General features: G+C 45.4%; 1 protein-coding gene and 1 pseudogene across 5 annotated transcripts; both read left to right on the top strand.

The window, feature by feature from the left end:
- Nucleotides 1–347: 347 nt before the first annotated feature.
- Nucleotides 348–22,850, top strand: RDM1 (RAD52 motif containing 1). 5 transcript variants are annotated; one of them, XM_055257423.2, is made up of 7 exons: nucleotides 348–495; nucleotides 867–1,046; nucleotides 5,787–5,909; nucleotides 6,646–6,814; nucleotides 9,005–9,103; nucleotides 11,355–11,440; nucleotides 13,176–22,850. In XM_055257423.2, the coding sequence occupies exons 1-7, from the start codon at nucleotides 400–402 to the stop codon at nucleotides 13,275–13,277; spliced, it is 855 nt and encodes a 284-aa protein (XP_055113398.1). In that variant the 5' UTR covers nucleotides 348–399; the 3' UTR covers nucleotides 13,278–22,850. The 5 variants fall into 5 exon arrangements, 4 of the variants coding, with proteins under 4 accessions (XP_055113398.1, XP_063484667.1, XP_055113399.1 ...); XM_063628597.1 differs by lacking the exon at nucleotides 5,787–5,909; XM_055257424.2 differs by lacking the exon at nucleotides 9,005–9,103 and having other exon boundaries at nucleotides 354–495; nucleotides 13,176–13,549.
- On the top strand, nucleotides 13,681–24,607 carry LOC129470065 (leucine-rich repeat-containing protein 37B-like; annotated as a pseudogene).
- Nucleotides 24,608–25,203: the final 596 nt, after the last annotated feature.

Here is a 25,203-nt window from a genome sequence, read left to right as displayed (position 1 = left end):
AAACTCTTAAAAAAACCTCAAGTCAAAAGATTGCATCTTTCGTGGTTATTTCCTACACGCTCAGTAGATAGTGCTAATACTTAGTACCCTAATCTCCTTCAGGAGTGAAGATGAAGCTGGCTGCTATAAACATGTCCCTGCCCTTCCATCCTGTCAGCCTATTTTGGGACTTTACGCTAAACATGCATTGAACGGAAGCTCTAAACTCAGGGATCTTGGGGCTGTGGCTGGAGGAGGGGAAAAGACTCAGAGGCCGGCCCTAGGAAGGAGGGGCGAGGGAGCGATCCGAGCCCCGGCCCCGCCCCTCGCATGCGCCTCTTTTTAAAAAAAGCGCGGGCGTGCCTTGCGCAGGCGCAGTGCTGGGGCGACGGTTAGCCGCGCAGGTGCGGTGAAGGGAGGATGGCGGAGTTGGTACCTTTTGCGGTTCCCACTGAGAGTGACAAAACCTTGTTAGTGTGGGAGCTGAGCTCCGGACCCACGGCCGAGGCTTTGCATGTGAGCCGGGGCCAGGATGGAGGGAGGGATGGAGAAAGCTGCCCACCCGCTGACTGGCAGTGCCGGAGTCCTGCCTCAGACCCTCACCTGGCTCAGCCTCCGCTGAAGGACTCTTAATTCTAAAGGGGATCCCAACTGACAACTAACGACCCCAACAGATTTTTAGAGTCCCAGAGAGGGATCTCTCCACTGTCAGCACGTTTTACCTTCCAGTGCTTCTTAAAGTTTAGGATTTTAAGAGGAAAACCTGTTAAGTGAGAAGTGTGTTGAATCGCATCCTTCGCGAAGAGGGGTTTGGGGAATATGAGGGCATGTGCGGTTTTGTTTTCTGGGCGTGAGACTGCATGCACTTACTTGTCCCACCCCCACAGCATTCTCTGTTCACAGCATTTTCCCAGTTTGGCCTTCTGTATTCAGTCCGGGTCTTCCCAAATGCTGCAGTGGCCCATCCTGGTTTCTATGCCGTCATTAAGTTTTATTCTGCAAGGGCTGCCCACAGAGCCCAAAAGGCATGCGACCGGAAGCAGCTTTTTCAGAACTCTCCAGTCAAGGTGGGTCCAAATATGGAATTCCTAGCTCCGCTGAAATGAAGTGCTGAATTCAATAATAGGTTGGCATTTGTCTAGCACTCTGGTTTACAGAATATTTTCAGATGCATTGCCACACTAATCTTCCAGTTCTCTGGGTTTTTTAGATGAAGAAACTCAAACTCAAGATGGTTGAGGGACTTGTTTAAGGTTCCTGACAAGAATTATGGAAACTTGAGATTGAACTAAAACCTACTGATGGTAAACCTCATGTGACTTTATGCTGTCCCTTTTTAAGAAATCTCAGCTTGGGCAACAAAGTGAGACCCCATCTCTATAAAAGAATGTAAAGATAAGGCTGGGCACCGTGGCTCATGCCTGTAATCCCAGCACTTTGGGAGATCGAGGTGGGCGGATCACTTGAGGCCAGCAGTTTGAGACCAGCCTGGGCAACATAGCAAAACTCCATCTGTACTAAAAATACAAAAACTAGCCGGGCATGGTGGCATGCGCCTGTAGTCCCAGCTACTCGGGAGGCTGAAGCATGAGAATTACTTGAACCCAGGAGGTAGAGGCTGCAGTGAGCCGAGATTGTGCCACTGCACTCTAGCCTGGGTGACAGAGTGAGACTCCATCTCAAAAAAAGAAAGAAAAATAAAAAATTAAATATCAGCCAGATGTGGCATGCACGTGTAGTCCCAGCTACTTGGGAGACTGAGGTGGGAGGATCGCTTGAGCCCAGGAGTTTGAGGGTGCAGTGAGTAATAATTGCATCACTGCACTCCTACCTGGGCCACAGAGGGAAACCCTATCTCTAAAAAATGAGTGAATGAATGAAATCTTCGCCAGAAGACTTCTGCTTATATTTACTTTTTAATTTTTTTAGAGACAAGAGTATCCCTGTGTTGCCCAGGCTGGTCTCTAAATCCTGGCCTCAAGCAGTCCTCCTGCCTCAGCCTCTTAAGTAGCTAGGTACAGGCCACCATGCCCAGCTATATTTACTTTTTATTTTTATTTTTTGAGATGGAGTCTCATTTTGTCACCCAGGCTGGAGAGCAGTGGCATGATCTTGGCTCACTGCAACCTTTGCCTTCCGGGTTGAAGCGATTCTCCTGCCTCAACCTCCTGAGTAGCTGGGACTACAGGCGCCTGCAACCATACTTGGCTAATTTTTGTATTTTAGTAGAGATGGGGTTTCGCCATGTTGGCCAGTCTGGTCTTGAATTCCTGACCTCAAGTGATCCACCCGCCTCAGCCTCCCAAAGTGCTGGGACTGCAGGTGTGAGCCACCGCGCCCAGCCATGTATTATATATTTACTTTTTTTTTTTTTTTTAAGATGGAGTTTTGCTCTTCTTGCCCAGGCTGGAGTGCAATGGTGTGATCTCAGCTCACCACAACCTCTGCCTCTTGGGTTCAAGCAATTCTCCTGCCTCAGCCTCTCAAGTAGCAGGGATTACAGGCATGCACCACCACGCCTGGCTGATTTTGTATTTTTGGTAGAGACAGGGTTTCTCCATGTTGGTCAGGCTGGTCTCGAACTCCTGAACTCAGGTGATACACCCGCCTTGGCCTCCCAAAGTGCTGGGATTACAGGCGTGAGCCACCGTGCCCAGCCTATGTACTTACTTTTATGTGAATTTAAAATGTGTGGGTGTGACCAGGTTTTCTGCCAGCTGTTACATAAAGGAGACTGTATCATCATCATCATATCATCATCATCATCATGCTCACCATGGCTCACAAACTGCCTATTTGAAACTCCCTTCAGTTCTGAGAGGATGGGAACATTTTTAAGCGGCATTGTAGAAACCCTATTCCATATTAACATGCCAACCAATTTTACTTTCCCAGAGCCACAGAATGATATCTCATTGTATGCCTCAATTCAGTCACCTTTCCCTTTTCAAGGACCGTTTGAATTCCTGATTGGCTACTTGATCTGACTGCTTCCTACTAATCTTGCTGCCTATTCTTGTCTATATTCCATTCCTCATTGAATTAACCTTGATCAAATCTGAGAACTCTGCTTAGTAATGACTCCAGGTATACTACTCCCACTTCGGTAGCCTGTTCAACACCCTCTTCAATCCTGGTTCCACTTCCTGTGACTGAACTGATTACCTGTGAGATATTATTTAACTTTTGAACTATGGTCTGTTTCTAACCTGTGACCATTTCACATAGCCACTCAAATATTATAAAGGTACAACTAAGATTATGAAATATTTACTTGGTATCATTTTGCAAGTAATGAGTTTTTAGTGCTCTTTGGACATTGAGACCATTTCATAAGCTTTAGGTTTTGAGAATTTCACAGCATAAAGCCTATCACTGAGACAGTAATGAAGGAAATGTTCTACAACTCAATAGGTAGGTGAGAAGAGAGGGCGCTCATACTAGATTTATTACTAAACTCAAAGCTTTTGGCTACTACTCACCCCCCACTATAATCTAGTTTAAGTGTTCTTTTCTACTTTAGCACATACACTTAGTTCCTGTCTTTTTTGCCCTTCTAAATACAGAAAAGAGAATAATTTTTTTTTTTTTTTTTTTTTGAGACGGAGTCTCGCTCTGTCGCCCAGGCTGGAGTGCAGTGGCGCGATCTCCGCTCACTGCAAGCTCCGCCTCCCGGGTTCACACCATTCTCCTGCCTCAGCCTCTCCGAGTAGCTGGGACTACAGGCGCCCGCCACCATGCCCGGCTAATTTTTTTTTGTATTTTTAGTAGAGACGGGGTTTCACCGTGGTCTCGATCTCCTGACCTCGTGATCCACCCGCCTCGGCCTCCCAAAGTGCTGGGATTACAAGCGTGAGCCACCGCGCCCAGCCATAATGTTTTAAAATAAAATCAAGGAAAGGCCTAAGGCACCTGAGAGGGTTTTGTTTTTGCTTTTTGGGTTTTTGTTTTTTTTGTTGTTGTTTTTTTTGTTTTGTTTTTTGAGATGGAGTCTTGCTCTGTCACCCAGGCTGGAGTGCAATGGCATGATCTCAGCTCACTGCAGCCTCTGCCTCCCAGGTTTAACTGATTCTCCTGCCTCAGCCTCTAGAGTAGCTGAGATTACAGGCATGCACCACCATGCCCAGCTAATTTTTGTATTTTTGGTAGAGACAAGATTTCTCCATGTTGGCCAGGCTGGTCTTGAACTCCTGACCTCAAGTGATCTGCCCGCCTCAGCCTCCCAAAGTGCCGGGATTACAGGTGTGAGCTATCGCACCCGGCCAAGAGGGTTTTTTGGGTTTTTTTTTTTTGGTGAAATGAAGGAAAATGGTTGCTGCCAAGAACTGTGGCAAGGTTATCCAAGCTGACAGCTGTCTGTGCCACCCAGGGGCTCAGAGTTTTTCTGAAGCTTCCTGGTTGTCCAGAAAGGCTCCACTGTGACTCATGATACAGGCCGGTCTCACCAGTAGCACTCAACGTTTAAAAATTGGTCTTCATTTCTCTTTCCCAACAGGCATTTCTCCTTCTTTTCAGTTGGAGAAAGTAATTTCATTTTTTACTTGCTCATTGTTTTATTCATTCAATCGACAGATCATCTGTGCTCTATTATATGCCAAGAACTATGCTTTGTTCTGGAAATGAAAAAAGAATAAGCCATGGTTTCATCTGGGACTTAAGGAGCTTATAAACCAGTGATAGAGGAAGGTGCATAAACAAATCAATAAAGAATTAACTTTATGGTTGAGCGCGGTGGCTCACGCCTGTAAACCCAGCACTTTGGGAGGCCAAGGCAGGCGGATCACAAGGTCAGGAGATCAAGACCATTCTAGCTAACATGGTGAAACCCCGTCTCTACTAAAAAATACAAAAAATTAGCTGGGCGTGGTGGCAGGCGCCTGTAGTCCCAACTACTCGGGAGGCTGAGGCAGGAGAATGGCGTGAACCTGGCAGGCGGAGCTTGCAGTGAGCTGAGATCACGCCACTACACTCCAGCCTGGGCGACAGAGCGAGACTCCGTCTCAAAAAAAAAAAAACAAAAAAAAAAACTTTACTGTTAATTCTTATTAATTTCTAATACAAGTAAATTTGACTTTATTTGTATCATTTGAATTTCATGAATATAATATACTACACTTAAAAACGAAATAGACATATAGGAAAGAACTTGTGATGTAAGAAATCCACAAAAATGGATAAAATGTTTTAAGAATTAACACTCAGTAGATATTTGTGTTCTCAAAGAAGCATATAAATGTAGATAAACCTCTAGTTGCTTCAGTTGCTTGTAAAGTTTATAGAAGTATTTGTATTTCCTTTTTTTTTTTTTTTTGAGACAGAGTCTCACTCTGTCGCCTAGGGTGGAGTGCAGTGGCACCATCTTGGCTCACTGCAACCTCTGCCTCCCAGGTTCAAGCGATTCCCCTGCCTCAGCCTCCCGAGTAGCTGGGACTACAGGCATGTGCCACCATGCCTGGCTAATTTTTAGTATTTTTAGTAGAGACAGGGTTTCACTATGTTAGCCAGGATGGTCTCAATATCCTGACCTTGTGATCCACCTGCCTCAGCCTCCCAAAGTGCTGGGATTACAAGCGTGAGCGACTGCACCCGGTGTTATTTCATCTTTTAACGAGTTAGTAACTTGGGGAGGGGGATGGGTGGTGGGTTCATCTTGTCTATATTCAGGTCATATTCTCAAGCAGATACTACTAAATGGGAAGACCGAAACAATTTTTCATTGCACACTTGGTATTGACAAATCTCAGATGTATCCAAAATAAAATCTCTAGCGGTTGTGATATTTATAGGTCTATCTCTTATGATTTTAGGTTTGTCTTGGCACCAGACATAAGGCAGTTCAACATCAAGCCCTTGCCCTGAACAGTTCCCAATGCCAAGAACTGGCAAATTACTACTTTGGTTTCAATGGGTGGTCCAAAAGGATCATCAAGGTAAACCTTGTAGATTTTTTTTCACTAACCACACTCTCCTTTCAACATTGAAATCCTAGATTTTGGACAGAAGTATTGAACTGGATTGTAGGGAGGAGATGTGAGAGGCCTCTATCGTTAAGGATAAATTGACATGTCTGAATTGGCCTGCTACCTAGAATTAATAATCTCAGTCACTCGGATGGTGGTATCCATAATTTTCTCCTCTGTTTTTGTGGCATATAATAAAAAATGGTTGTCTCTATCTAGCAATTCATTTGCAAATCTAACTTGATTTTGAAGCCATAGGACACCTCAACTGTTAGCTTGAATGACTGGAGTGTAGTTGTTTTTTGGGTTTTCTTTTTTTTATTGGGTTTTTTTTTTTTTTTTTTTTTTGAGACAGTCTCGCTCTGTCGCCAGGCTGGAGTGCAGTGGCGCTATCTCAGCTCACTGCAATATCTGCCTCCTGGGTACATGCAATTCTCCTGCCTCAGCCTCCCAAGTAGCTGGGACTACAGGAGCCCACCACCATGCCTGGCTAATTTTTGTATTTTTAGTAGAGATGGGGTTTCACCATGTTGGCCAGGATGGTCTCAATCTCTTGACCTCATGATCCGCCCACTTCGGCCTCCCAAAGTACTGGGATTATAGGCGTGAACCACCACGCCCGGCCAAGTTTTTACTTTTAATAACAAAACATTTTGAAGCCTACATTAAGATCCTAGGAAGGACCTTACATTAAATATCCTTACAGCTTCAGGAGCTTTCTGACCTTGAAGAAAGGGAAAATGAAGATAGCATGGTGCCACTTCCGAAGCAAAGCCTGAAGTTCTTCTGTGCTTTAGAGGTGGTGTTGCCATCCTATGATTGCAGGAGTCCTGGCACTGGCTTGGTGGAGGAGCCTATGGATAAGGTGGAGGAAGGTCTGTTTTCACTGGGAGTGGAGGAGGATAGGGATTTGGAGTGGAAAGGATCTTTCTTTTTTTCTTACTTTCCAAAACTTATCTTTTCAGATACATATCAAGCCCTTCCCTCTCTGAGCTACTGAAGTCCTGGGCAGAGTTTTTCTGTCTTGCAATATAGGGTTTTACTGTAGGCAATACCAGATTGAACCTTTAAATTTAAAATTGTACAGCTGACTTCCTGCCCAGAAGCTTAGGAGGAAGAAGGAAGTAATGTTTTTACAGTTTTTGGTTAAGAACCTGCTTCGAACTAAAATAGCCCTTCAAATACGTGTCTCTTGTAGCTCTTGGTTATCCCAGCAAAACCATCTAAAGATTTTTCTTTTTATTTATTATTTTTTAGAGACAGGATCTTGCTCTGTTGCCCAGGCTAGAATGCAGTAGCATGATCATAGCTCACTGTAACCTCCAACTTCTGGGCTCAAGGGATCCTCCTGTAGCCAGGACTATAGGTGTGCACCACCACACCTGGCTAATTATTATTATTATTTTTAGAGATGGGGTCTTTCTGTGTTGTCCCACCTGGTCTCCAACTCCTGGCCTCAAGTGATCCTCTTGCCTCAGGATCCCAAGTTGCTGGGGTTATAGGCATGAGCCACCATGCCAGGTCATCATCTAAAGATTTACATAAACTTTTTTTTTTTTGAGACGGAGTCTCGCTCTGTCACCCAGGCTGGAGTGCAGTGGCGCGATCTCGGCTCACTGCAAGCTCCGCCTCCCGGGTTCACGCCATTCTCCTGCCTCAGCCTCTCCGAGTAGCTGGGACTACAGGCGCCCGCCACCACGCCCGGCTAATTTTTTGTATTTTTAGTAGAGACGGGGTTTCACCATGGTCTCGATCTGCTGACCTCGTGATCCGCCCGCCTCGGCCTCCCAAAGTGCTGGGATTACAAGCGTGAGGCACCGCGCCCGGCCTAGATTTACATAAACTTTTGTGTAAACATTCGGTTCTTTTTTTTACTCATAAAAGGGTTTCAGCAGAAAAAGAGTCTAATATAGATACCTAGAAAGGGTACTCAATTGATACTGATGTTGAGTATTTTTTTAGTATTCATGGCCATCAGGCTTAGGGTTGGAAGTCAGAGGCAGGGCTGTAGGCTAATGGAGTGGAGTGGGCTCCCGGGGGTGATGCCCAGGGAGGAGCCAGATTATCTGTACCAAAGTTTTTTCTTTTTTGAGATGGAGTCTCACTCAGTCGCCCAGGCTGAAGTGCACTGGCGTGATCTCGGCTCACAGCAACCTCCACCTCCCAGGTTCAAGCGATTCTCCTGCCTCAGCCTCCCAAGTAGCTGGGGTTACAGGTGCCTACCACCACACCTGGCTATTTTCTTGTGGTTGTATTTTTATTAGAGACAGGGTTTCACCATGTTGCCCAGGCTGCTCTCAAACTCCTGACCTGAAGTTATCTGCCGACCTTGGCCTCCCAAAGTGCTGGGATTACAGGCGTGAGCCACCACACCTAGCCTTTTTTTTTTTTGAGACAGTCTCACTCTGTCGCCCAGGCTGGAGTGCAGTGGCATGATCTCAGCTCACTGCAACCTCCGCCTCCTGGTTCAAGCTATTCTTGTGCCTCAGACTCCCAGGTAGCTGGGATTACACATGTGTGCCACCACACCTGGCTGATTTTTGCATTTTTAGTAGAGACAGGGTTTCACCATGTTGGCTAGGCTGTTTTTGAACTCCTGGCCTCAAGTTTCACCACATTGACCAGGCTGTTCTTGAACTCCTGGCCTCCACCTGCCTCAGCCTCCCCAAGTGCTGGGATTACAGGCATGAGTCACCACGTCCAGCCAACCAAACCTTTTTCGAGGAGTGATTCCAGCCCTTGATGCATAGGGTAGGGTCTGTAGGAGTGTAGCCTTAACTAATCAATTTGAAATATCTGGGTGATGTGAGACATGTGCCAGGTTCTTGGCTCTTATCTACCTTCTAGTACTTCTTGGCTCTTATCTCCCTACTAGATGGAGGTAGTAAAAATGGGCCCTGCCAGGATGTACCTATAACAGAGCCATTCAACCCTACCCTTGTGCTGTCTGCCCTTAATCATGAAGGTTATGAGCTAAGAACCATGGATGCTTTTTTACTTTTGAAACATATAGCAATTATCATTCAAATAGGCATCTTAAATCCATTTGTTTTGGTTGGATTTAGGACCGTTATCATTCCTTATGAAAAGGAAGACAGCCCAGAAGCTTGCTATTCAGAAGGCTTTGTCAGACGCATTCCAGAAACTGTTGATTGTTGTTCTAGGTAAGACTCTCTTGATCATCCTTGAAGTACTTCAGTTTCAATGAGCAAATAAACTCATTTTGAAAAGTTAACTGGATAAAAATATTGATATCTAAAGCACTCTATAGTATGCTTTCATTTGCTAAATTATTTCACAGCAACAGGCTCAAATTTGTTCTGTGTGACATTTGTGAAAAAAAATGACAGCAAATATTGTCCCTAGTTTACAGATGTGAAAGGACTTGCCTCAGTTCCCACAGAAAATGTTTAAGCCAGGTCTTCTTTAATTGCTTGCCTATCATACAGAATAGTGATGATAAGTTTTGGATGCATGGATTTGAGTCCTAACTCTTGTCTCTTAAATTTTTAATGCAATTAGGCCAGGTGCAGTGGCTCACGCCTGTAATACCAAAACTTTGGGAGGCCGAGAAGGGTAGATCACGAGGTCAGGAGATCAAGACCATCCTGGCTAACACGATGAAACCCCATCTCTACTAAAAATACAAAAAAATTAGCCGGGCATAGTGGTGGGCGCCTGTAGTCCCAGCTACTCGGGAGGCTGAGGCAGGAGAATGGCGTGAACCTGGGAGGTGGAGCTTACAGTGAGCTGAGATCGCGCCACTGCACTCCAGCCTGGTTGACAGAGCGAGACTCCATCTCAAAGAAAAAAAAAAAAAGATTTTTTAATGCAATTTTAGGTCTTATAGCCAGAGAGATTTGAATATACTTAATATTTCTAAGCTGCAGTCTCTTCATCTACAAACTGGGGTTAGTAATTCAGTCAGCCTTATGGAGGGTATTGTAAGAGTAAATGAGATGACAAATGTAAAAACTCGGAACTACACTTACAAGATAAGCAGACATACTAACTATTATTGTCATTATTGATTTCTCTCTGAATAAATAAACTCTCTGCTGAAGAGTTTATTAGATTATGTTTCCTGAATCAAGAATTCGATTTCAGCTTTCATTTCTGGCACTGACACATTGGGCAAGTATGATTCTTATACAACAATCAGCTGCTTTGCTGTGAGCCTTGGAATTGGTCATGCTATTGAATGCCATTGCTTGTATTCCCTATTGAGTTCAACAGTGGCACGAATCTTACAGGCTGTGCCCAAAGGAAGCCTGATGATTAGCAAAGAGTCCCTGAACAGAGTTGCTCTTCGGCTTCACAGCCCTAAAGTCTTAGAGACTGAGAGGTCCTAATTAAGTTACCACAGACCTTTATTTGCTTGTAGGGGGTGGCCTTGATTGCTCTCAGCTTTCCAACCTGGGCAACAGCCCTTCTAGTGAAAGTCTTACTTCGTTGGTCATCAACTGTCAAGTCTGAGTAACAACCTTTAAGAACCAAACGAAGTGTGTGGGTTGTTACCTCTCTTGCACACACTGAAAACTTCTTAGACCAAAAGCCTTATGGCTCTGGTTTGCCTTGAAGGTAGTTCTATTGTCTATAAGGGTATGTGGGCCTGTGTCTGCCAATAAAATATTCAAATGTTCTCTCTCTCAGAAGCTTTGTTCATTGTATCTGGTGGAACGAATTTTGGTTCAAAGGGAGTAGACACCTGGCCCTTGCTTCTAATGTGAAGTGTCTACTAGCCCAGTGGTCTCTATTCTAAATTTGAACTTGCTTTGACTCCCATCTGATGCCTTACGATTTAGTCATATTATGATTGAACATTTTGGTTCCCACATTTTTTATTTCTTATGTTATTCCTTAGTTCCTATCTGTAAGATCATAAAGTCCTTTGTACCGAATATAGTTGATATTTCATACATATGTTAAAAACTGAGGTGTGAGGCCAGACATGGTGACTCACACCTGTAATCTCAGCATTTTGGGAGGCCAAGGCAGGAAGACCACTTAAAGCCAGGAGTTCGAGACCAGCCTGGGCAACAAAGCAAGACCATGTCTCTAAAAAAAAAATTAGGCGGGGACAGTGGTGTGTACCTGTAGTCCCTGCTACTCTGGAGGCTGAGCCAGGGGGATCACTTGATACCAGGAATTCCAGGCTGCAGTGAGCTATGACAGTGCCATTGCACTCCAGCCTGGGTAACAGAGTAAGACCCTGTCTTCTAAAGAAAAAAAAAAAAAAAAGGAAAGAAAAAAACTGAAGTGTGAGATGAGGAGATAAGGAAACTTCCAGGAAAATGCTCTTATTTTCTGCTTTTAGAAACCAAAAGAATATTTCATCATGGGGTGCTACCATTATATGCAGGAAGTTTTAGAATGAAAAAGATTCTGAATTGATCCTCACTAACTTTATTTCAGAAAGTGGTAAAATAGCTGTGGAGTACAGACCCAGTGAAGACATCGTAGATGTCAGATGTGAAGAAGAACTACACGGTTTAATTCAAGTAGGTGAAGATAAAAACTTAGGGGTAACATAGCCAGTGTAACCATAATTCAAAAAAAGCAGCATAATTTAGAGGATAATTTGTTTCATTCTTAGGAAAATGTGAAACTGATACTACTTTTGAGTGCAGAGCATTTCTGGGGCTTTTCCTGAAGTCTTGACCTTTGGCTCTGACCCCTTACTTGAAGTTTGGAGAGCAGAACTGAGGACTATTAGAGTATTACTACAGTTGTGGACACAGGAGAGGGATTAGTCTTCCCCCAGGAGTTAGGGATGCAAGGCTGCTTGAACACAGGCCTTTTTAGAACTTTCTTCAAACAGGATCCCAGAGATATGGGGAGAAAGTAACCGGCCTTAAGAATGATTGTGCTACAGCTTTCGAAAACGATAATGCCTTTCAAATACAGTTTATTACCTGGATCTCAATATCTCCCATATATCTTGGGTAGAATATTTTGCTGAGATCTTTCTGTAAATCAACTACAATCATGTGCTGCAAAATGATGTTTTGGTCAACAATAGACCACATATATGATGGTGGTTCCATAAGAGTATAGTGGAGCTATCCCTATACAGCTATACCATTTTTTATCTTTTAAACAGTATTTTTACTGTACATTTTCCATTTTACATACACAAATACCTGCCATTATGTTACAATTGCCTTCAGTATTCACTATAGTAACATACAGTACAGGTTTATAGCCTAGGAGCCATAGGCCATACCATGTAGCCTAGGTGTGCTGTAGGCTATACCATGTAGGTTTGTGGAAGTATATGCTATGATGTTAGCACAAGGGTGAAATCACCTAATGACATATTTCTCAAGCTTCTCCTCACATGGCAAGCAACGCATGACTGTATATGAAAGCTCTTAAATAGGGATTAAGTTTCTAAATTAATCTCTGAAAGAAAGCAGTCATTATTTACTACATATGGAATGTTTTTTTAAAAAGTAGCAAAAGTGTTTTATTTCAGTAGGAACTTAATTTGGGGCTAGAGTGTTTTATTTAACTTTCACCCCAAAGTTGCAAAGTGTTTTGAAGTTTTTCCCTGTAAAATAGTTATTTTAATTCAATTTAAATAAAACCCATCAAGGAAACTTCAAGCTTTAAGAAGTCTGGCTTCCTGTGAAATGTGAGAGAAAGCACTGATTTCAGAAATCTGATTATAACAATAGATCCATCCCTAAATGAGGCAAGTCTTGGAATCCCTTCCATTGTAAAACCATTAATCTGCACCATATACCTATGCTAGGCACTGGCATAAGATGAAGCACCTTCTTAGAGTTCACATGCTGGTGATTGTGCCAGACAATGAGTAATAAAATAGGTAACAATGGCTATGGAGGAAGTCAGCTGGGTTCTACTTAGAGTCGCATTTCAGGAAATTATTTAACATGCTGACTTGAACAACCTAAGCCTCTTCTCCATGTGTGCACACAGGGTAGACCTCTGAAGAGTGGCGCTGTAATTTCTAGGGTAATGGCTGTGTTAAGTCAAGGCAGGATGACAGTTCAGACTTCTCTCCCAGACTGAATTGCCCACCTCCCAAAACCCCTCATACAGAAAATTTGGAGTCCTCATTTATTCCCTGGGAGACCCTATCTAATAGAGTGGTGAATTATCAAACATGCAACAAAGGATATGGAAAGTTTAGCAAAAATGGCAACATTTTGGAATGAATGACCGTAATGTGCGTTCTGCCTGCCACCCTAACTAGCGTACATTTTGCAGGTCCGTTGCTCTCCCTGGAAGCAGTATGGCCAAGAGGAGGAAGAGTATCTCTCGGATTTCAGCTTGGAGGAGGAAGAGTTCAGGCTGCCAGAACTTGACTAGCATTTCTGAATATCCCCAGGCGAGGTCGCCTTGGGAAGCTTTGCCATGACCCTACCCCACCCTGCCCCACCACTATAGGCTGCAGGAGTGAGTCCTGGAACCACCTGGGTCAGCCGCCCAAATCTTTCCTGGTGAAGGGGAGGGAAGGGGTGTTCTGGTGGAGCGGGAAGGGAGGCTTGGGTAGGATTGTGGGATAAGATCGCCCTGGTGATGAGCGGATCTGGAACGGAACTTTGATAAAGGTTGCCTAGATAAAGATATCGTAAATAACGGACAAGGTGGGGCCGCGGTTGCTAGGGGCACGAGGTTGCTAGGGGTGCGGGCGTCTGGGGGCTGCCATAATGGTTTCCACTCAGTGCGGGACGCCAACGTATGTCATATACTGGCTGCGTCTCTGGTTCCTATGGCCCCTCCTCACGTGACAACTACTGTGGCTACTAGTCCAGGAGGCTCAGCCTCTCGAGTGGGTCCAGGGCCCACTCCAGCTGACCTCTGACCCCCTGAGGCCAACTGAGCCCTGGTCTTGGCGCTCCTCTGATCCCCCCTCCCGGAATCTCCCCCATGCGCTTATCCACCCCCACCCCCATACAGACCCGGGGGGCTTTGATAACCTGGGGTACTCCTACCCAGATGTCAGCCTCACCTCAGCAACCGACTGAGACTTTGGTTCCATTTCTGGACACGGATTCAGCTGGAGAGCTGTCCCTGGGGCCAGAGAAGTTCGCTGCTGCACACCAGGATGATAAGCTGACTCACAAGAAAGGCTCCCAGAGTTGGTTGCAATGCTAGACTGGGATCAGAACCAGATGCTAGCTCGGCCTCTTTGCCTCAAAAGTAAGGTTCAAACTGTAGGTCTAGATCAGGCTGCAGATGATCAGGCATATGAAATACTTGTTCCACCTCTAGATAGTCAGAATTCAAAAGCAATGAAGATTAGTGTTTCGCCCAAAAACCTGAAGAAAGATCTAGCTAAGCATCAGAGGCTTGCTAAGGTTTTTGTTGAAATTCCACACCGATTTATATCAAAACCTCAGCATCAGAAACAAACTTTACAGGATGAGCATTTAGATTCAAGTATGGATATACAATATCTGGGAAGCCTGTCTCCAGAACTCCAGGTGAACTCAGATGAGCCTCCAGGGCCCTCTGAGCAAGTTGGGCTCTCAATTCCATCTAGAGCCTGAAACTCAAAATCCAGAGACCCTTGAACAGATCCAGTCATCTTCACTCCAGCAAAAAGCCCCAGTGCAGCTTCCATAGCTCCCTGAGGAGGTAGAACCTTCTTCAACCCAGCAGGAGGCCCCAGCTCTGCCTTCACAGTCCCTTAAGGGGCTCCACTCTTCAACAGAGCAGGAGGCCCCAGCACAGCAGCTACCTGTCTCAAGAGACTGTAGCTCAGCCATCAATACATCATCAGGTAAATGTTCCATTAAAAGTTGGAGTGAAGCTCAGCACTCACACTTGCCCAATGTCACAGTCAAACCTGTGGATGTGGAGCTTACAGTAATTCAACAGCCAGGTAAGGAACTTACATCAAGCCAGGAACAAGCCGCAGCTCAGCCTCCAGAGCATCCCGAGGAGATGGACCCTTCCTCAACCTCAATTAGAGGACCCAGCTCAGACACCAGACCACCCTGAGGAGACGAAGCCATCTGTAACCCAGCAAGGAAACCCAGCTGAGCCTCCAGTTCCTCCTGTGGAGGCCAAACCTTCTCCAAGTAAGCAGGAACAGCCAGATCAGCCTTCTGAGTTTCCTGGGGAGGTTGAACCTTCCCGGACCCAGCAGGAGGCCACCGCTCAGCCTCCAAAGTCCTCTATGGAGAGTGCAGATCAAACTGCACTGAATCATGAGGTGACAGTTCAAACTCAGGGTGAGAATCAAGCTCATTTTACAACATGACAGTTAAACCTGTGGATGTAGAGATTACCATAACTTCAGAACCTATCAAAGAGATTAAATATTCTGCAGCCCAGCAGGAGGTCCCAACCCAGCCTCCAGAGGGAGTGGAAACTTCTGCAAACCAACAGGATTTAACTGAGCTTCCAAGTCCTGTGGAGGATGAATCTCCCCCGAGTGAGCAAGAAGAGACAGCTCAGACTTCTGAGTCTTCAGGGGAGGTTGAATCTTCTCCAGCCCAGCACAAGACCCCAGCTCAGCCTCCAGAACATCATGAAGTAACAGTTTCACCTCCAGGTCACCATCGAGCTCAGCATTCAGATTTGCCCAATGTCACTGTTAAGCCTCCAGTTATACAGCTCACCACAGCAACAGAGCCTACTGCAGAGGTGGGAACTTCTCCAATCCACCAGGAGGCTACAGCTCAGCTCTCAGGGCCAGTTAATGACGTGGAACCTTACACGACCCAGCACGGGGGCCCAACTCTGCCTCCATAGTCATCAGAAGGTGACTTTACCAGTTCAACAGGAGACTTCAGTTCAATCTCCAGCTATTAAAGATGAGAACCTCTCTCCAGCCCAGCAGAAGGCTGCTGCTGAGTATCCACAGATGCCTGAGGAGGTTGAGTCTTCTCTAACACAGCAATAGGCCCCAGCTTAGCCTTCAGAGATCCCTAATGAAGTTGTAGCTAATCTCCAGCGCATCATGAGGTAACAGTTTCTGTAAGTCATGATCAAATTCAGCCTCCAACATTGCACAATGACACTGTGAAACCTGTGGATCACATGGTAACCATGACTCCAGAGTTCACCTAACAGGTTGAAATTTTAACCAAACACAGGGCCCCAGCTCAGTCCTCAATGTTCCTTTAGCAATTTCAGCATTTGAAAGACCAGCAAGAAATGATTACTCAGCAGCTAAATACCCCTGAAAATGATGAACTTCCTCCAGTCCCTCAAGAGCCCAAAACTCAGTCTCCAACTCAGCTCTCCTCAGACTTTGTAAGGTCATTGAATGATGAGATGGTATTTTCACCTCTAGATCTATCTTGAATATTCAGAAATAATTCAACTTTCCCTAATACCACAGTTAAAAATATGGATATGGACCTCACCATACCTACAGAAGTCACTATGGAGGTTGAACCTTCCCCAGTCCAGCAGGACAATCCTCCTATTCCCACTAAGTAGGCTGACTTTTCTCCAACAGCATGATACCCCTTCCCCACCTCTGGATTCTCCTGAAAAGATTGAATCTCCATCACAGCAAGAGGCCACAGCTCAGACCCCAGATTCCCCTAAAGGGGTGGAATTTTCTCCAGTCCAGCAAGAGTCCCCAGCTGAGGCACCAGAGCTCCCTAAGGAGGTTGAACCATCTGCAACCCAGCAGGAAGCCTCAGGTCATCCTCCAAAGTCCACTGCAGAGGTCAGTCCACCATAGCTGGAGATACCAGCTCAGCCATCAGCCACCTGAGAAGGTCAAACCATCTTCAGTCCTACAGCAGGTCTCAACTCAGCTTTTAGAGCCACCTGAAGAGGTAGAATCCTCTCTAGTCCAGTAGACAGTGCCTGCTCAGTCTTCAGAGCCCCCTATGGTGGTAGAATCCTCTTTGACAGAGCAGATGGCCCCATCTTTGCCTCCAAATCTCCCTCAGGAGGTGGAACCATTTCTGACTCAGCAGGAGGTTCCAACTCAGACTCCAGAGCCCCCTATGGAGACAAAACCTTCTCCAGCTCAGCAGGAGGCCACAGTTCAGGCTCCGGAGCCTCCTAAGGAGGCAGAACCTTCAAGTCAGCAGATGGTCCCAGCTCAGCTTCCAGAGCCCCCTAAGGGGGTTGCAGCTCAACCTCTAATGCATTATGAGATGACAATTGTAACAGCAAGCCAGGACCAAGCTCAGTATCCAACATTATGAGATGACAATTCCAACAGCAGGCCAAGACCAAGCTCAGTATCCACTGTCACCCAGTGTCACATTTCAACCTTTACACCTGGAGCTTACCATAACTCCAGAACCCACTATGGGGGCTGATCATTATATAATGCTGAGGATGACTACAGCTCCTCCAAAACACCCTGAGGTGACCCTTCCACCTTCAGACCATGTGCAGGCTTAGCACACAAACCTGAGGCCACAGTGCAACCTTTGGATCTGAAATTTGCCACGAATCAACAACCTATACAGAGGGTATATTTTCTCCAACCATGGAGAATTCAACTCAGCTTCCAGAGCCACCTATGGAGGTTGTAACTCAACCTCCAGCTCATTATGAGGTGACAGTTCCAATACAAGGTCAGGATCAAGCTCAGCATTCAACACTGGCCAGTGTCACACTTCAACCTTTGGACCTGGGGCTTACCATCGCTCCAGAATCCACTACAGAGGTTGAACTTTCTCCAGCCATTCAGGAGACCGCAACTCAGCATCCTCAGGAAGTTATACCTTAACTCCAGTATTTCAAGAGGTAACAATTTCAACACCAGGTCAGGATCAACCTCAGCATTGAATATCACCCATGATTACAGTTAAATTTCTGGACCTGGGACTTACCATAACTCCAGAACCCACTACAGAGGTTGAACATTCTACACCCCTGAAGAAGACTATAATTCCTCCAAAGCACCCTGAGGTGACACTTCCACATCCACACCAGGTTCAGACTTAGCATTCAAACCTGACTCAAGTCACATTTCAACCTTTGGATCTGAAACTTAACTCCAGAATACTCTATGGAGGTTGAACCTTCTTCAACCATGGATAAGACCCCAACTCAGCCTCCAGGGCTACCTAAGGAGGTTGTAATTCACCCTCCTGGGTATTATTATGAGATGTCTGTTCCAACACAAGGCCAGGATCAAGCTAATCATCCAACATCACCCAGTGTCACAGTTCAACCTTTGGATCTGGGGCTTACCATTACTCCACAATTCACTACAAAGGTTGAACCTTCTAGAGCCATGATGACTACAGCTTCTCTGCCAAAGCACCCTAAGGTGACACTTCCACCACGAGACAAGGGTCAATGCTCAGCATTCAAACCAGACCCAAGTCACAGATCAACTTTTGGACTTGGAACTTACCATAAATACAAAACCTACTACGGGGGTGAACCTTTTCCAACCACAGAGGAGACCTCAACTCAGCCTCCAGACCTGGGGCTTGCCATAACTCTAGACCCCATACAGACATTGAACATTCTACAGCCCTGGACAAGACTACAGCTCCACGTCCAGACCAGGGTCAGACTCAGCATCAAAACCTGACGGAAGTCAGAGGTCCACCTTTCAACTAGAACCTACTCAGGATTCATTGGTTCAGTCTGAAAGTTATGCCCAAAATAAGGCTTTAACTGCACAAGAGAAACAGAAGGCTTCCACAAGCACCAACATATGTGATCTCTGTACCTGCGGAGATAAGACACTGTCATGTATTGACATCAGCCCAAAGCAGAGGCTCCACCAAGTGCCTGTGCCAGAGCTCAGCACCTACAATGGCACCTTCATCATCTTGTAAGAATCACCTTTCCTCAGTTGTTCTCTGTGTCTTGCCTGACATGGCAGCTTTTTCCTGGAGGCCTTCCTGGACCTTCTTTATCTCACCAAACCACATGGACAACTGACTTTCTGCTTTTGCCTGTCATCTCTTCCTTCTCTTCACTCTCCTTTACTGTTAGGACCCTTCTCTGATCTTTTACTTGTGATTGCTCTTAATCCTTTTCTTATCCATTTTTCTTTAGCCCCATCACATCATTTGCTTAACTGCTGCTCTCCTCCTATGTGCACTTCACCCTCTTTACAGCAGTCTGTCTCTCCATCTCAGTGATAGTGCTCTAGGTGGTTAAGAGTTGATTCTGAAGCCAGGTTACTGGGTTTGAACCCCGGTCTGTCATTTGTTAGCTTGGTTACCCTGAACAAGTTATTCTTCTCTGTGACTCAGTTTCCTCATCTTTAAACTGGGGATTATGCTAGTTAACATTTCATAGGATTGTTGTGAAATTTAGGTGAGTGAATACCTGTGATACTTGCATCACTGCCTAGTATATGTAGGAGTGGTGGCTGTTAACATGGTTACTTAGCTCTTTAGTTATGTCCAGAACTCATTTTGTCCCTGACTTTCTATGTGTAGCACCCATTTTGTGTCCAACCCAGGGACAAGTATGACACTGTCTCCGGAACATGAAAATGATAGAAGAAAAAGAATAAGCATAAAAATGGAGGTGTAAATAATAAAGTACCAAAACATAATGCAGACCATCAGTGCTAGAATTCACCAGAATCTGTGATCCTTGAATTATGGAGGTCAGGGGAAGCTGCATCAGTAAATTAAAACTTTACCTGGGGCTTAAAAATTAGCTATAACTTGTTAAATAAGAAAAAATAGGAGTACAGTCTAGGCAAAGGCATAGTTACAGGTATTGTCAAAATTGAGTAGAACGACCCACAGCTCAGCCTCCAGAGAAACCCGAGGAGGTAGACTCTTCCTCAACCCAATTAGAGGCCCCAGCTCAGACACCAGAGCACCCTGAGGAGATTACATCTTCAGCAACCCAGCAAGTGACTCCGGCTGAGCCTCCAGGTCCTCCTGTGGCAGCTGAACCTTCCTCCAGTAAGCAGGAGCAGCCAGCTCAGCCTTCTGAGTTTCCTGGGGAGGTTGAACCTTCTCAGACCCAGCAGGAGACCCCAGTTCAGCCTCCAGAGTCTTCTATGGAGAGTGCAGTTCAAACTCCACCGAATCATGGGTGACAATTTGACCTCAGGGTGAGGATGGAGCTCATTATACCTTGCCAAGCATTACAGTTAAGCCTGTGGATGTAGAGATTAGCGTAACTTCAGAGCCTACAAAGGATAACGAATCTTCTCCAGTCCAGCAGGAGGCCCCAACCTAGCCTGCAGAGGAGGTGGAAACTTCCACAACCCAAGAGGAGGCCCCAACTGAGCCTCCATGTTCTCCTGTGGAGACTGATCCTTTTCCCGGTGAGCATGAGCAGTCAGCCCAGCCTCCTGAGTCTCCTGGGAGGTTGAATTTTCTCCAACCCAGCAGAAGATTCCAGCTCAGCCTTGAAAACATTATGAGGTAACAGTTTTCCAGGTCACCATCAAGCTCACTCCTTAATGTCCCCTGAGAAGTTTAACCATTTGAAAGATGAGCAAGAGATTATCATTCAGCAGTTAACTACCCCTGAAAATGATGAACTTTCTCCACTTGCTCAAAAGCCCACAACTTGGTCTCCAGCTCAGCTCTCCTCAGACATTGTAAGTCCATTGAATGATGAGATGGAATTTTTCACCTGAAGATCTGTCTTCAATATTCAGAAATAATTCAACTTTGCCTAAAATCACGGTAAAAATGTGGATGTAGAGTTTACCATACCTACAGCAGTCACTATAGAGGTTGAACCTTCTCCAGTCCAGCAGGACAACCCTCCTATTTCCAGTGAGCAGACTGACTTTTCTCTAGCCCAGCCTGATTCCCCTTTCCTACCTCTGGAGTCTCCTGAAGAGAGTGAATCTTCAGCCCAGCAAGAGGCTACAGCTCAGACTCCAAATCCCCCTAAGGAGGTAGAACCTTCTGCAGTCCAGCGAGAGTTTCCAGCTGAGCCAACAGAGCCTGTTAAGGAGGTTGAACCATCTACAACCCAGCAGGAAGCCTCAGGTCATCCTCTGAAGTCCACGAAAGAGGTCAGTCCTCCACCAAAGCAGGAGATACCAGCTCAGCCATCAGAGCCACCTGAGAAGGTTGAACTATCTCCAGTCCTACAGCAGGCCCCAACTCAGATTTTAGAGCCACTTAAAAGGGTAGAATCTTCTCCAGTCCAGCAGGCAGTCCCTGCTCAGTCTTCAGAGCCCTCTATCGTGGTAGAACCCTCTCCAGTCCAGCAGATAGCCCATCTTTGCCTCCACAGCTCCCTCAGCAAGTGGAACCCTCTCTAACTCAGCAAAACTTTCCAGCTCAGACTCCATACCCCCTAAGGAGGCAGAGCCTTCTCCAAAGCAGCAGGAGGCCACAGTTCAGGCTTCAGAGCCCCCCAGAAATATAGAACTTTCAAGCCAGCAGATGGTCCCAGGTCAGCTTTCAGAGCCACCTAAGCAGGTTGCAGCTCAACCTCCAATGCATTATGAGATGATAATTTCAACAGCAAGGCAGGACCAAGCTCAGTATCCATTATCACCCAGTGTCACATTTCGACCTTTAGACCTAGGGCTTACCATAACTCCAGTATCCACGAAGGAGGCTGAGCATTTGACAACCCTGAGGAAAACTGCAGTTCCTCCAAAACACCCTGAAGTGACTCTTCCAACTCCAGACCATGTGCAGGCTCAGCACATAAACCTAACTGAGGTCCCAGTTTAAATTTGGATCTGAAGCTTACCACAACTCCACAACCTACTACAGAGGGTATATTTCCTCCAACCATGGAGAACTCAAATCAACTTCCAGAACCACCTATGGAGGTTGTAGCTCAACTTCCAACATTATGAGGTGACAGTTCCAACACAAGGTCGGGATGAAGCTCAGTATTCAACACTGGCCAGTGTCACACTTCAACTTTTGGACCTGGGGTTTATCATCACTCCAGAATCCACTACAGAAATTGAACTTTCTCCAACCATGCAGGAGACCCCAACTCAGCCTCCTAAGGAAGTTGTACCCCAACCTCCAGTATATCAAGAGATGAGTCTTCTAACACCAGGTCAGGATCAAGCTCAGCATCCAATGTCACCTAGCGTTACAGTTCAACCTCTGGACCTGGTGGACTTACCGTAACTCCAGAACCCACTACAGAGGTTGAACATTCTACACCCCTTGAAAAGACTATAGTTCCTCCAAAGCACCCTGAGATGACACTTCCACATCTACACCAGGTTCAGACTCTACATTCAAACGTGATTCAAGTCACAGTTCAACCTTTGGGTCTGGAACTTACCTTAACTCTATGGAAGTTGAATCCTCTATGGAGGTTGAACCTTCTCCAACCATGCAGAAGAGCCCAACTCGGCCTCCAGAGCTACCTAAGGAGTTTGTAGCTCAACCGCCTGTGTATTTTCATCAGATACCCATCCCAACACCAAGCCAGGATCAAGCTCTGCCCTTCTACAGCCCTGATGACTACAGCTGCTCCTCCAAAGCATCCTGAGGTGACACATCCACCTCCAGACAAGAACCAGGCTCAGCATCCAAACCTGACTCAATTCACAGTTCAGTCTTTGGACCTGGAGCTTACCATAACTGCAGAACCTACTACAGAGGTTAAAACTTCTCCAACCATGGAGGAGACCTCAACTCAGCCTTGAGACCTGGGGCTCGCCCTAACTCCAGAACCCACTACAGAGACTGAACATTCTGCAGGCCTGGACAAGACTACAGCTCCACATCCAGACCAAGTTCAGACTCAGCATTGAAAGCTGACCGAAATCACACTTTCACCTTCCGAACTGGAACCTACTCAGAATTCACTGGTGCAGTCTGAAAGTTATGCCCAAAATAAGGCTTTAACTGCACAAAAGGAACAGAAGGCCTCTACAGGCACCAACATATGTGAGCTCTGTACCTGCAGAGATGAGACACTGTCATGTATTGATCTCAGCCCAAAGCAGAGGCTCCACCAAGTGCCTGTAGCAGACCCCAGCACCTACAATGACACCTTCACCATCTTGTAAGAATCATCTTTCCTCAATTGTTCTCTGTATCTTGCCTGACTTGACAGCCTTTTCGTGGAGGCCTTCCTGGGCCTCCTTTATCTCACCAAACTGAACTGACAACTGACTTTTTGCTTTCACCTTGCTTGTCAATTCTTCCTTCTCCTGGTTCTCCTTTACTGTTAGGCCCCTTCTCTGGTCTTTTACTTGTGATTGCTCTTAATCCTTTTCTTATCCACTTTCCTTTAGCCCCATCACATCATTGCTTAACAGCGTCTCTCCTCCCATTTTCACTTCACCCTCTTTACAGCAGCCTGTCCCTCTTGCCATCTCAGTGATGATGCTCTAAGTGGTTAAGAGTTGATTCTGTAGCCAGGCTGCCTGGGTTTGAACGCAGGCCTGTCATTTATTAGCTTGGTTACCCTGAGCAAGTTATTCTTCTCTGTGACTCAATTTCCTCATCTTTAAACGGGATTATGCTCCTTACCATGCCATAGGATTGTTGTGAGATTTAAGTGGGTGAATACATGTATTACTTAAATCGGTGCCTAGCATATGTGGGAGTGTTGGCTGCCAACATGATTACTCAGTCCTTTAGTTATGTCCAGAACTCATCTTTGTCCCTGACTTTCTATATGTAGCAGTCATTTTCGGTCAACCCTGGGCCAAGTATGATACTGTCTTCAGAACATGAAAATGATAGGAGGGAAGAAAGAGAATAGGCATAAAAAGGAGGTATATATAATGAAGTACTACAAGATAATGCAGACCATTGGTGCTAGAATTCGCCAGAATCTGTGATCCTTGAGGTGTGGAGATCAGGGAAAGCTACATCAATAAGCTAAAACTTACTTGGGGCTTAAAGTGTAGCTATAATTTGTTAAATAGAAAACAAATGGGAGTACAGTCTAGGCAAAGGCATTCAAAGTAATTAACTGCCATTATCTGTCCAAGAGATTGGACAGATAGGAAGTTATGCTTTGGGGAGATGCCTCATCATTTGTGCCAGTGGCTCCACATTATTTCTTGATGAATTGTGCAAACTGGGAAGTTTATACCTCTGGAAATTAGAAAGCAGGTGTTATTTTCTATGTCTAAATATTTCCCACAAGGTTGCCAAGATACTTTTACTTATCCTGTTTATTCTTTTCCTACCTATTCAAGGATATAAACTGTTTCTTCACAGACATTTTCAAGGGAACTATATTTCTTACATTGATGCAAATATATGGAAAGCATACAGTTGGACTGGGAACCTGTGAATATATTCTCTCCAAATATGACAAAAAACTATCTGTATTGTAAGGCCATTTTTGGTCCAGAATTTTCAGGTTGGTACCTCTGAGAAAAGACATTTCCCCTCCATACCCCAAATCAACCTCTGTTGTTTGCAATCCTATGGTTATTTTTAAATTAAATTTGGTACACTGTCTTTAAAATAAGAGGCAATTTAAATTTATTTTTTATTATACAAGTAATACATGGTTATATTCTTTTATTTTCTTCTTTTCATTTTTCAGAGAAAGGGTCTTACTGTATCTCCCTGGCTGGAGTGCAGTGGCACAATCATGGCTCACTGCAGCCTCCACCTCCCAGGCCCAAGTGATCCTCCCACCTCAGCCTCCCAATTAGCTAGGACCACAGGTGCATGCCACCACACCCACCTAATTTTTTATTTTTTGTGGAGACAGGGTCTCCCTATGTTGCTTAGGCTGGTCTGGAACTCCTGGGCTCAAGAGATCCTCCCGCTTTGGCTTCCCAAAGTGTTGAGATTACAGGCATGAGCCACCGCACCCAGCCCATGATTTTCTATATATATATATATATATATATATATATATATATATATATATATATATTTTTTTTTTTTTTTTTTCTCTCTCTCTTCTTTTTTGAGATGGAGTCTCGCTCTGTCTCCCAGGCTGGAGTGCAGTGGTGTGATCTCAGCTCACTGCAAGCTCCACCTTCCAGGTTCATGCCATTCTCCTACCTCAGCCTCCTGAGTAGCTGGGACTACAGATGCTTGCCACCACGCCCAGCTAATTTTTTGCATTTTTTTAGTAGAGACGGCCTATTGCATTTTTATACATTAAAAATATAGGTGCGGTGGCTCACGCCTGTAATCTCAGCACTTTGGGAGGCCGAGGCAGGCTGATCACGAGATCAGGAGATAGAGAACATGCTGGCCAATAAGGTGAAACTCCATTTCTACTAAAAACACAAAAATTAGATGGGCGTGGCAGCGCATGCCTGTAATCCCAGCTACTCGGGAGGCTAAGGCAGGAGAATCGCTTGAACCTGGGAGGCGGAGGTTGCAGTGAGCTGAGATAGCGACTCTGAACTCCAGCCAGGTGACAGAGCTAGACTCTGTCTCAAAAAAAGAGAAAGAAC

This window comes from Symphalangus syndactylus, chromosome 20 (assembly GCF_028878055.3).
Source record: "Symphalangus syndactylus isolate Jambi chromosome 20, NHGRI_mSymSyn1-v2.1_pri, whole genome shotgun sequence".
Classification (NCBI taxonomy): domain Eukaryota; kingdom Metazoa; phylum Chordata; class Mammalia; order Primates; family Hylobatidae; genus Symphalangus; species Symphalangus syndactylus.
This window is presented reverse-complemented; position numbering and strand designations above follow the sequence as displayed.